The sequence below is a fragment of the Callithrix jacchus genome, chromosome 15 (assembly GCF_049354715.1).
Source record: "Callithrix jacchus isolate 240 chromosome 15, calJac240_pri, whole genome shotgun sequence".
NCBI classification, from domain to species: domain Eukaryota; kingdom Metazoa; phylum Chordata; class Mammalia; order Primates; family Cebidae; genus Callithrix; species Callithrix jacchus.
This window is the reverse complement of record NC_133516.1, coordinates 24,434,774-24,447,076: the sequence shown is the minus strand read 5'-3', so window position 1 is coordinate 24,447,076 and position 12,303 is coordinate 24,434,774. Positions and strand designations below refer to the sequence as shown.

The 12,303-nt window shown below is 41.2% G+C and overlaps 1 protein-coding gene across 2 annotated transcripts in view; it reads left to right on the top strand.

Annotated features, from left to right (window-relative positions):
* The first annotated feature begins 1,240 nt into the window (after positions 1-1,240).
* The window catches only part of PPP1R2 (protein phosphatase 1 regulatory inhibitor subunit 2), a 29,296-nt gene continuing 18,233 nt past the window's right edge, over positions 1,241-12,303 (top strand). For both annotated transcript variants that reach the window (XM_002758211.6, XM_035274943.3), the window contains exons 1-2: positions 1,241-1,665; positions 12,058-12,165. In XM_002758211.6, the coding sequence (XP_002758257.1) occupies positions 1,544-1,665; positions 12,058-12,165 (230 nt within the window). In that variant the 5' untranslated portion in view covers positions 1,241-1,543. The remainder of the gene's footprint in view (positions 1,666-12,057; positions 12,166-12,303) is intronic.

The window sequence follows — 12,303 nt, the reverse complement described above, 5'->3', positions numbered from 1 at the left end:
GGGAAAACTCTTGGGTGGCTCGGTTTGCTGTGCTTTGACCTGCAGTGAGGATGATAAAAAGGCCTGATCAAGAAAGAGTCATGGAAAAGAGCCTGGTGATGAGCGAACTGCTGAATGGAGATGGGAGAGGGAGGTGAGGGAGTGTACAGGGACCATAACAAATACCACAGGCTGGGTGCCATGGCTTACGCCTGTAATTCCAGCACTTTGGGAGGCCGAGGCGGGCGGATCACCTGAGGTCAGAAGTTCGAAACCGGCCTGACCAACATGCAGAAATCCTGTCTCTACTAAACATACAAAATTAGCCGTGTGGTGACGCATGCCTTTAATCCCAGTACTCAGGAGGCTGAGGCAGGAGAATCGCCTGAACCCGGGAGGTGGACGTTACAGTAAGCCGAGATCACGCCACTGCACTCCAGCCTGGGTAACAAGAGCGAGACTCCGTTTCAAAACAACAAATATATATGTATATAATATATATAACCAAAACCCACAAACAGGGTGGCTTTAAACAAAGGAAATGGGCTGTCTCGGTTCTGGAGACTTGAAGTCCACATCAACGTGCGGCACAGTTGGTTCTCTCTCTGGAGGGAACCTGGCGAAGCCTCTGCGGGCCCAGGGGGTCCTTGGCTGGGGATGCATCTCTGCCGCCTTCCGGTCTCCTGAGCTCTAGGCCAGGACGGGTTGTGCGACGGCGGGGGTCGCTGCCCTTCTGTCCGTAGGCCTCTCCAGCGGTAAAAGGAGGTGAGGTGATTCCAAAGCAGACTTTCTATGATTTCATAACAGGCCTCTAAGGACCACTCCAATGCTGGCAGTCCATGCTTTTATAATAGGGAGTTCGGCTTTTCACGCGGGCGAAAGGGAAAGAGGAGACATCACTTTTCTTCAAGTCAGCTAACCTCTCTGCGGAGTGACGTCACCTCGAGCCTCAATTTGCTGATCTAAAAAATAAAAATTTTAATAAATTGATTACCAGTTGTTAAAAATAACACTACGGACTCACAAGGTGGTGGGACGAGGGTGCTCGAGAGACGCACAGGTCTGGGCAGAAGCAAGCCCGAGTGCTCTCCTCCAGGTTCTCGGAAACAGCCACCGCCTCCCAGCGCCGCGCGGGGGCGGGGCGAGCAGCTCCGGCAGGCAGGAGGGGGCGGGGCGATGAGGTAGGCTTTGTTCTCGTCCCGCCCTCTCCCCGCCCCCTCCCCGCCCCCGCACTAGATATCGCGAGAGGGCGGGCCCGCTTGGCTTCGGCGTCGGCGTAGCTCACGCCTTGTAGCTCTAGGCCGGCGTGTGCCCGCGAGTTGCGGGTCAACTGCTGGCTGCTAAGGGTGCGCGAGGAACCGCCACCCGTTCGGCGTTGGCTCTGGCGTCGGGGTCGTTGTGTCGTGACAACCGCTCCGGCAGCCGTTTCCGAGGCAGCAGGTGCGGCCGCTTTAGCCCTCAGCGGATTCCGCGGCTGCCTGCGGGTCTCTGCTAGTGCCGACCCTTCTCTTCGCGGATCCCAAGCCAAGCAGCCACCCTGAACCAACAGCCGAAGCGCCCGTCAATGGCGGCCTCGACGGCCTCGCACCGGCCCATCAAGGGGATCCTAAAGAACAAGACCTCCGCGACTTCCTCTATGGTGGCGTCGGCCGAACAGCCCCGCGGGAGTGTAGACGAGGAGCTGAGGTGAGAGCTGGGAGGGACGGCCTGAGAGCCCCTCCTTCCCGCTGGGTGGCCTTGCGCGCCGCCGACGTTACCCACCCAGACCCCAGGCGCTGGCGGGCGGCGTGGATGTGGCTGGGGTGCCACTCGGGTCTCTCCACCTGCCCGGCTAGCCGCGGGTGGGACCGATCTTTAAGAAGGCTGGGCGATGACGTTTATCATGTTTCCTGTTTTTTTTTTTTTTTTTTGAAGCATACGTGCATATATAATATTTTTAAGCATCATCTTTGAACTTTTTGTAATCAGGAACATCAAATCATGAAATTGAAGCTTCAGATCTTCGACTGTTAAGCTTTTACTATTTCTTAACCTCATATCTGAGTTATCTAAAATTCCTCGACAATTACAGTGTATTTTCTTGCCTTGAGGACCCTTGGGAAGATCTAGTCTCAAGCTAATAGGCGATCCCTCAAAAAAGAGACCATTTCTCCCGTTAGCATCGTGCCACACTATTTCTGCATCTGCAACCAGAGCTTTGGGTGCTTTCTAGTTTTTGTTTCTGTTCAAGATAGATATAAGCTCAAAACAGTTCAAAGAGGAGCAACTTGAAATGACCCAGTGATATTTTAGTTGCTCTTTCATACGCTAAAGATACACATATAAAAAGTTGTTGACCTGAGCATTGTACGTAATAATTATAACAATATAATTGGAAACGACCCAAAGTCCATTAGTAGGAACTGGTGAAATATTAATTACGGTACGTTTGTATAATGGAACAATATACCAGCCTTTAAAAAAAGAAAGAGGTAGGTGTTTATGCACAGGAAATGTTGCAGTACAGTATCTGTAGTGTAAAACACACCACTGGGTTACAGGTGCAAGGGGGCTTGTGCGTTATAAGATAGTAAAAATATAAGGACTCTGCATTCTGAAAATAAGGCTTAAGAAAAGTTACCTGTGAAATTTGTAGTCATGAAGCTAAAATGAGGATGTTTGTGAAATCTCAGAATATAGAAACTAGGGCATTCCTGTATAAAGGATCTTATTTGGGACCATGAAAGGAATTCATAGGGATTTGTGTTACCTTGAAGAAAATACTGAGTAGGATCACAACCTAGAATCATGGCCTTTTGGGGTTGGAAAGGATCTTAGTTTTGTCTGGCAACTCCCACGCTCATGGATGCTTGAATCTTACATTCCCTCACACACAATTTCCAACCTCTGTTTGGGCTAAGCCACACTAAATGGAGTGCTGGGGGAGTTTGATGGCTATAGGTCATGGAATTAAGAAAACAGAGTTTCACCAGAACATAACTGAAGCCGGATAACCAAGTCAGTTAAAAGATAAATAACGGCAAGGCGTGGTGGTCCACGCCTGTAATTCCAGTACTTGGGGAGGCCAAGGTGGGAGGATTGCTTGATCCCAGGAGTTTGAGACCAACCTGGGCAACATAGTGAAACCTCATCTCTTTTAAAAAAAAAAAAGAAGAATTAAAAGATAAGTAACACAACTACAGATGGCTGGAATGTAGCTTCAGGGTTTTAAGCAGCAGGAATGTGGTCCTCACTGGCATCTATGTTATTTAACTATTCTCCAGTATGAGCTTCTTTTGGTCCATTTAATGAAGTGACTTATTCTTTATCTCTGCTTCTTTAGTTTCTGTTTATTCTCAACTTGGATCTGCCTTAATTTCCCGTGGTCCCAATCTATGGATTGGCCTCTCTGTAATTTGTTGGGATTTACAGTCAGGTCTTTCTGCCTGAAAAGGCACTATACTAGACTGACTCAACTACATAGGGCTGCCTCTTCTGTAGGAGCTGTGGCAGGGTAGATTCACTTAAAAGGGACCGACTTGACTAGTTAGAGTTACAGTCCTGTCTTTGCAGAGAACTTTCAAACCCTAGTTCATGATGTTTGGTTCCAAGTGGTAAAAGGGATGGGTTTTTTAATGATCATTGTTATGTGACTGTAAAGCAAATAAACTAATTCTCCTAGTAATACAATACTGTCTTAGTCCGTTTTTTGTTGGTCATAACAAAATGCCTGAAATGATAATTTATAAGAAACAAAATTTACTTCTTACAGTCCTGGTGGCTTGGAAGTCCAGGGTCGAAAGTGTGTATCTGATGAGAACCTTCTTGCTGGTGGGGACTCTATACAGTTCCAATATGACACAGGGCATCACATGGCAAGGGGCTGAGTGTGCCAGCTCAGGTCTGTCTTCCTGTTCTTATAAAGCCACCAGAACCACTCACTTCATAACTATTAATCCAGTCATCAGAGCAGAGCCCTTATGACCCAGTCACCTCTTAAAAGCTGCACCTGTCAACACTGCCACATTGGAGATCAAGTTTCAATGTGGCGTTAGAGAGGACAGATGTTCAAATCATAGCAAATATACATTATTATTTATGTCACAACTCATGCAAACAATATCAGTAACTTTATGAGACCCTCTTTGAACAGAAACAATAAAAGTATACAGTTGGCCCACTGTATCCCTGTATCCATGGGTTTCACACCCAGGAAGTCAGCCAACACCAGATAGCCCTTTACATTTGGGAGGCATTTTACACACCAAATTCACCAACAGAAATGCAAGAAAGTTAGCACAAAATAGACCACAAAAAGGATACTTTTTACGGCACAAGAGCAGAAACAAGAAAGCAGAGCATCGCCTTGTTTGACCCCATCTGGGAACATGCTACCTCGGTTGTGAAGCTGTGAACGTGTGCAGTGGGCAACTTGAAATTCGCTCTGCTCTGTGTCTGTCTGTGAGCAACTGCTAAAAGACCTCAAATCCTGGTTCTGTCATTACAAATTTTAGCAAGTAGGTAAACTTGCAAAGAAAGAATAAGAGAATAATGAGGATGAACTCTACCTTTTATCTTTGTTGTGCAAAGTGCAGTGACTACCCACCCCTCAGTTGTGAGAGGATGTTATTTTACATAAATATTACCAAGGAATTTTTAAAGATAAAATTCAAACATATTTCAAATATATGTTTATATTTCATGTATGTATGTACTACATATGAATTATATATATCAGATGATTCTCAAAACTCAGTGTACACTTAAAGTGACGTTTAAATAAAACCATATTCAAATAGTCTTTAGTATTTCTATTTTTTTATCCAATTGTCAGGACTGATCAAACCATAATTGAGGGAGGTGGTTATTTTTTTAGATGACTCAGTGCTGTTATTATTGTTTATACTTTGCATTAGTGCTTATATATATTTTTTTGTCTGCTTTTGAGACAAGATCTCACACTGTCACCAGGCTGGAGTGCAGTGGCATGATCACAGCTCACTGTAGCCTCTACCTCCTGGGCTCAAATGATCCTCCCTTAGCCCACCACACCCAGCTAACTTTTGTATTTTTTGTAGAGATGGGGTTTTACTATATTGCCCAGGCTGGTCTCAAACTGCTGGGCTCAAGTGATCTGCCTGCCTCCCAGAGCACTGGGATTATTGGTGGGAGCCACCATGCCCCACCAGTACATATGTCTTTAATGAGTGGTTTCTACAGGTACCATTTGTCAGATACCAGTTTTTGAAGGTTAAATTAAAACCGGATAGAATCGATAAATCCACATAACTTAGTATAGATAAATCTCAGCACATTGCGACACAGCATTCAACTAGTTTAACCACCACTGTCATCTTCTATCATTGTGAGATTCCCATACTTTCAGGATACCTTGAATATAGAACACAACTTATGAAGGTGTAATTTTGTAAGCCTAGTGAATACATATGTGTATCTTATTGAAAACAAGACACTCGATTCTAAGATGTACCATCAAGAAAGAAAAAATACTGCCAATTATGATTATAAGATGCTATCCTTGGCTGGGCACAGTGGCCCACGCCTGTAATCCCAGCACTTTGGGAGGCCTAGGCAGGTGGATTGCTTGAGGTCAGGAGTTTGAGACCAGTCTGGCCAACATGGTGAAATCCTGTCTCTACTAAAAATATATATGTATAAAAAAAAAGAGTCAGGCATGGTGGTACATGCCTGTAATCCCAGCTACTTGGGATGCTGAAGCTGGGGAATTGCTTGAAGGGAGTTGGAGGTTGCAGTGAGCCAAGATCATGCTACTGCACTCCAGCCTGGGTGACAGAGCAAGACTCTGTCTCAAAAAAAGAAAATAAAAAAAGATGCCATTCTCTTAAGACATATTCCTTTTCAGAGATATGAAAATGTAAAAAATGTCTTTTGGGAATTATTGAAAATATGATAGTAAATATTGCTAAAGCCTATTATTTGAGAAGGATTATAGTTTAGCAGTTAATCTGGTGCCAGATTGTCTGGGTTTGGATCTTGTCGGCTACTTATTAGCAAACTTTGTGATTTTCAGTGAATTATTATGTCTGTGCCTTAGTTTAAATATTAAATGAATTAGGGCTGGGCGTGGTGGCTCACGCCAGTATTCCCACCTTGGGAGGCCGAGGCAGGTGGATTACAAGGTCAAGAGATTGAGACCATCCTGGTCAACATGGTGAGACCCTGTCTCTACTAACAAATACAAAAAATTAGCTGGGCATGGTGGCGTGTGCCTGTAATCCCAGCTACTCAGCAGGCAGAGGCAGGAGAATTGCCTGAACCCAGGAGGCGGAGGTTGCAGTGAGCCGAGATCGCAGCATTGCACAGCCTGGGTAACAAGAGCAAAACTCCGTCTCAAAAAAATATATATATTAAATGAATTAATAAATGTAAAATGTTTAACCTAGTGCCTCACCCTCAAATGTTAGTCTTATTGTAATAGAAATAAATATAGAAATTCATTTTTTCTACATCTCAGTGGGTTTTTTTATACAATCTGCTTTCGAGTTCACTATTCTGTTCAATTCAAATTATATAGTAGTCTTAGATACTGCAGGCAAATTCTGCTTGAAAAAATTATGCTCTAATTAATTTTCTTTGATGTAATTTAAGATATACACATGCTTCAACTTTGTCTTTTTCTGCCTGTAAAGGGATGTGGAATATTATCATCAAAGGTTTGCTGAGTAAAATAAAAAGTTTGTTTTCTAAAAGTTACTTTTTGCTTGCTTGTAATTGCTTTTATTGTTAAGTCTTACTTTTATTGTTCAGTAATGATACCAAGCTTCCAAGTCTTATATTTTGTCAATCTATATAAGTTGAATCTTCATTTAAAGAAAGGACCATTTCTTGAAACATGCAATTAAAGTTAAAACACCTTGAAGCAAAATCTTGTTTCCCATTCCAGACACAGTCAGAACTATCAAATGAGCAAGTCACAAGCAACAAGAAGTACCAGTAGGTCTTTGAGGTGGCACCATATGAGCTAACAACGTAAAAGTGAGAAGTGGTGACTCTTTCAGCACCAAATTTAGGCTGTAGGAAAACCAGTCACCCACAAGGGAGGAGAAAACTGAAACCAACAGGTGCTTTCACCATCATGGCATATGTGCCATGTAAATGATGCTTCCCCCATTTTTGTCTGCAGAGATACTGATCCCACGTGAGGTCATATAGTTCATGATGGTATTGGGTTGGGTTTTGTTATTTCACAACTAATGTTAATTCTGCCATAACTTTAGAGATGCCAACTTTCATATACAGTGTCCTCTACTGACAGTTTCTTCTACTTCACTAACTTTCTAAGATTTCCTAATATTTTTTGGAGTCTGTTTTGTAATGCCCTTATTTAAATGCTTGTTTTGTAAGATATTGTTATCTTTTTTTGGATCTGAATAATTGTACTAATTTCTTTTTCTCTTAAGTGTTGTGTTGAGGAAACAAGTGAGGTTTTGAATAAGTAGAACTTAATTTTATTTCCGATAGAAAGTAAACTAAATGGCAAACACTGGGAAAATTGAAGTTATATAAAATGTTTATATACAGCTAAAGAGCTCAAATTTATGAGAAGATTTCTAATAGACAAAGGACATAAACATAATTCACAACGAGGAAAGTAAAATACTATTAGCCAAATAAATGCAACAGTTTTGGAATACAATTTTACACCTGCTGAAATGGAAAAACAATCCCCAATCCTAGCAATGGTTTGTTAATTTACTGGGGACATTACAGTCTTTTTTAATTTTTTTTAATTTAATTTTTATTTATTTTATTTTTTTAAGAGATGGGGTTTCACCATGATGGCCAGGCTGGTCTTGAACTCCTGACCTCAGGTGATCCACCCACCTCGGCCTCCCAAAGTGCTAGGATTACAGGCATAAGCCACCGTGCCCGGCCTTAGTCTTCTTTTTTTAAAAAAAGTTGGGCTGGGTATGGTGGCTCATGCCTGTAATCGCAACACTTTGGGAGGCTAAGGCAGGCAGATCACAAGGTCAGGAGTTCGAGATGGTGAAACTCTATCTCTACTAAAAATACAAAAATTAGTCAGTCATGGTAGTGCGTGCCTGTGATCCCAGCTATTCGGAACCCGGGAGGCAGAGGTTGCAGTGAACTGAGATCATGCCACTGCACTCCAGCCTGCGTGATAGAGCAAAACTCTGTCTCAGAAAAAAAAAAAAAAGCTATATGGCAACATGGAGTGAGCTATAAAGTTCTTAGTAAAGTTTAATTCAGACACTTAGACTAGCAAATTTTCTTTAAAACATCACTGAGAATAGCATATTTACAAATATGTTCATGTCTGCCTTATTTTATATAGGAAAACTTATTTAGGTCATCAATCTAAATGGATCTTACACAGTTATTAAAAAGGTAAAAAGAAAGCACAAGCAACTTATACTACATTTACTTACAACTTATATATCAGTATGTGTATTTTATATGTACTGTAGGTACTGTTTTATGTGTATAGTTTTTTATATATATATGTATTTTTTTTTTCTTTTTTTTTTTGAGACGGAGTCTTGCTCTGTCACCAGGCTGGAGTGCAGTGGCAAAATCTCAGCTCACTGCAACCTCCGCCTCCTGGATTCAAGCGATTCTTCCACCTCAGCCTCCCAAGTAGCTGAGACCACAGGCGTGTGCCACGGTGCCCAGCTAATTTTTTGGTATTTTTAGTAGAGGCGGGGTTACACCATGTTAGCCAGGATGGTCTCGATCTCTTGACCTCGTGATCCGCCCACCTCGGCCTCCCAAAGTGCTGGGATTACATATACACACAAACACACACACACACACACACACACACACACACACACACACACATATATATTTTAATGTTTTGATAGCTTATACACATTTATATGTATTATACAAAGGAAAGTATGCAGAAATCAAAATTATGAATGGTTGAGGGTGTTGGGATTGTATTCAATTTTATTTTTTTTCTTTTCTTTTTCAATTTTATTTTTAATTTCAAGAAAACATAATTTCTCCTCGTGTTCTGCAGTTCTTTTTCTTCTATCCTTATCTTGCAAAAAAATATTTACAGGGTGTGGAATTCTCTTCTCTTCCCCATAGAGATACTTAACTCCTAAAGTCTGTCCTTATTCTTTTTTTAATCCTAAGCCAGGATGATCAATTGTCTTTTTTTTTTTTTTGAAATGGAGTTTTGCTCTTGTCACCCAGGCTGGGGAGCAGTGGCATGATCTCAGCTAACCACTGCAACCTCTGCCTCCTGGTTACAAGCAATTCTCCAGCCTCAACCTCCTGAGTAGAAGGGATTACAGGTACACGCCACCACACCCAGCTAATTTTTATATTTTAGTAGAAAGGAGGTTTCATGGTGTTGGCTAGGCTGGTCTCGAACTCTTGACCTCAGGTGATCTGCCCACCTCCTAAATTGTCATTTTAAATTCAATATTGTTAACATTGTTTAGGAAATAACTTGTTTTACTCTGAGATTAGGATGCACCCAGAAACAACATTATTAATATGTGTTTATTTTAAAAATATTTTATAATAATGTAATACATACAGAAAAGCATATTAAGTATAAATTTAAAGTGTCAGAAATTATTACTAAAGCAGACACTGGCTGGGTGGTATATCACACCTATAATCCCTGGACATTTTTTTTTTTTTTTTAAGAGACAGGGTCTCCCTGTGCTGCCCAGGTTGATCTCAAACTCCTGGGCTCAAGTGATCCTCCCATCTTGGCCTCCCAAAGTGTTGGGATTTACAGGCATGAGCCACTGTGCCCAGCCTCTCCAAAGCTTAATTACTTGTAGCCTCCTATTGACTGGAAACCTTACAGATAACAAACAATTAACTACATGTTTTGTATTATGTGCTGTGTTACTGTATTCTTAGAATACAGTCAGCTAGAGAAAATAAAATGTCAAGAAAATCATAAGGAAAATACATTTACTGTTCAGTAAGTGGAAGTGGATCATCATGAAGATCTTTATCCTGGTGGTCTTCACAATGAGTAGGCTGAAGAGGAAGAAGAGGGGTTGGTCTCACTGTCTCAGGGGTGGTAGAGGAGATGGAAGGAGAGGCAGCCTCACTTGGTGTAGCTTTATGAAAATGCATCATAATTTCTGGGTAACTTTTGTGCTTTTCATTTCTCTTGAAATGTTTCTATGTGGTACTAATAATCTTCCTTCTACTGTTTTGTTTCAGTGTCCATATCGTAAAAGGGTCCCTGTGTAAAATAAGTTAAGCATTCTCAAATAGTCCGAACTCTTTGTCAGACTGTCTAATGTCAATTTGTTTCCTGGTTTTGCTTCTTCTACATATTATTCCTTATCATTTGGCACTGATTCAGAACACTCATCTCTATCAAGTCATCTGTCAATTCCTCTGGTGTGATGTCTATTAGCTCTTGAATTTCAAGATCCATATCTAGAAACCCTTTGCCCCACCAAATAATTCACAATCTCATTATTTCCTTGATTGGCCCTGTCGGAAATCTTGTGGAGTCATGCATAACATCTGGATACAGTTTTCTCCAGCAGGAATTCATTGTTTCAGGCTTGACAGCTTTCATAGCTTTTTCTGTAACAACAATGGCATACGCAGTGGTGTAATCCTTCCTGACTTTCATGATGTTCTTTTTGAGGGTTGGCAGTCTTTTCCATAGAGCAGGGATCCCCAAACCTCAGGCCATGTGGCAGGTGCCTGAGCTCCGCCTCCTGTCAGATCAGTGGTGGCATTAGATTCTCATAGGAGTGCAAACCCTATTGTGAACTGTGCATGTAAGGGATCTAGGCTGCCCACTCCTTATGAGAATCTAATGTCTGATGATCTGAGGTGGAACAGTTTCAACCGGAAACCACCCTGCCGTGCAAAAATTGTCTTCCACGAAACTGCTCCTTAGTGCCAAAAAGTTTGGGTACCACTGAATAGACTACCGTGTGTACTAAGCCTTAAAGGTCCTCTGTGACCTCCTGATCTAGAAGTTAAATTAGAGATGTTGTGTTTGGGGACAAGTAAACCGCCTTGTTATTCTTAAAGGGTATTTCAGGATCTGAGAAATTGAAAATACCTACAGTGAAACCACCAGTTTAGACCAGATGCAGAAAGGATGATTTAAATCAGTATAACATTTACATTGATTCTTTTTAAAGCAGGTTTTTCCAAGTATATACTAAGAAACAAACTGTGTAGGCAACAAAATAATGTTGGCTTTTGGAAGGGAGGGTCTTTGAGGTCTTTTTTAATGAGTATATAAGAATTTAAAGTTAAAACATTTAATTATTGAGCACCTTAATAGTTGTGCAAATACTTCATTAAATGAGACTTTAACAGATGTTCCCAAAGTACTTATAGGGCAGGTGCGGTAGCTCATGCCTGTAGTCCCACCACTTTGGGAGGCCGAGACGGGCAGATCACATAAGGTCAGGAGTTTGAGACCAGCTTTATCAACATGGTGGGGACTGTCTCTACTAAAATTACAAAAATTAGCAGGGCGTGGTATCAGGCGCCTGTAATCCCAGCTACTAGGGAAGCTGAGGCAGGAGAATTGCTTGAATTCAGGGGTCGGAGGTTGCGGGTGAGCCAAGATTGTGCCATTGCACTCCAGCCTGGGTGACAAAAGCAAAACTCTGTCTCAGAAAACAAAAATAATGGCCATGCCTGGTAGCTTTGAATCTTTATGTTTTAATTAACAGATATCCCAGAAACAAATTATGCCAAGGAAATATTCCTGTTTTGTTTTTTACCATTTACTGGTATATAGATGAAAAATGCTTGTTGACATCAGGGAATGTGTGGATTTTGATTTGTATTATTAATTCTATAGGCCAAATATAGTAATGTTTTGAATGCCTGATATAGATACTAAATGCTATGTTTTAAATATGTGGTCACTAATTGTTCTGCATTTACTGACATTTTACTGTAGTTTCTTAATAGTTTTTTACCCTGAGTCAGCTTCTATTCCAAGAAATTACATGTGAAAATAGAGGTTAGCCATCAAATAGAAGTTGAAATGTGAAATTTGGACATTTGTGAATTTTGATGTTCAAGTTTTTCTTTTTCTACATTGGGGAAAATGTTTTTTCTTTTTAATTTTAGCAAAAAATCCCAGAAGTGGGATGAAATGAACATCTTGGCGACGTATCATCCAGCAGACAAAGACTATGGTTTAATGAAAATAGATGAACCAAGCACTCCTTACCATAGGTAATGTTCATAGGCATCATTCCTCTTGTGACTTACATCCATTTTGCATTTAATATGAGCTTCTGTATAACGGCCTATTTGAATTTGTTTTATTCTAGATTTGTTACTGGAGCACTAGTTAATTCAATAACCTAACTG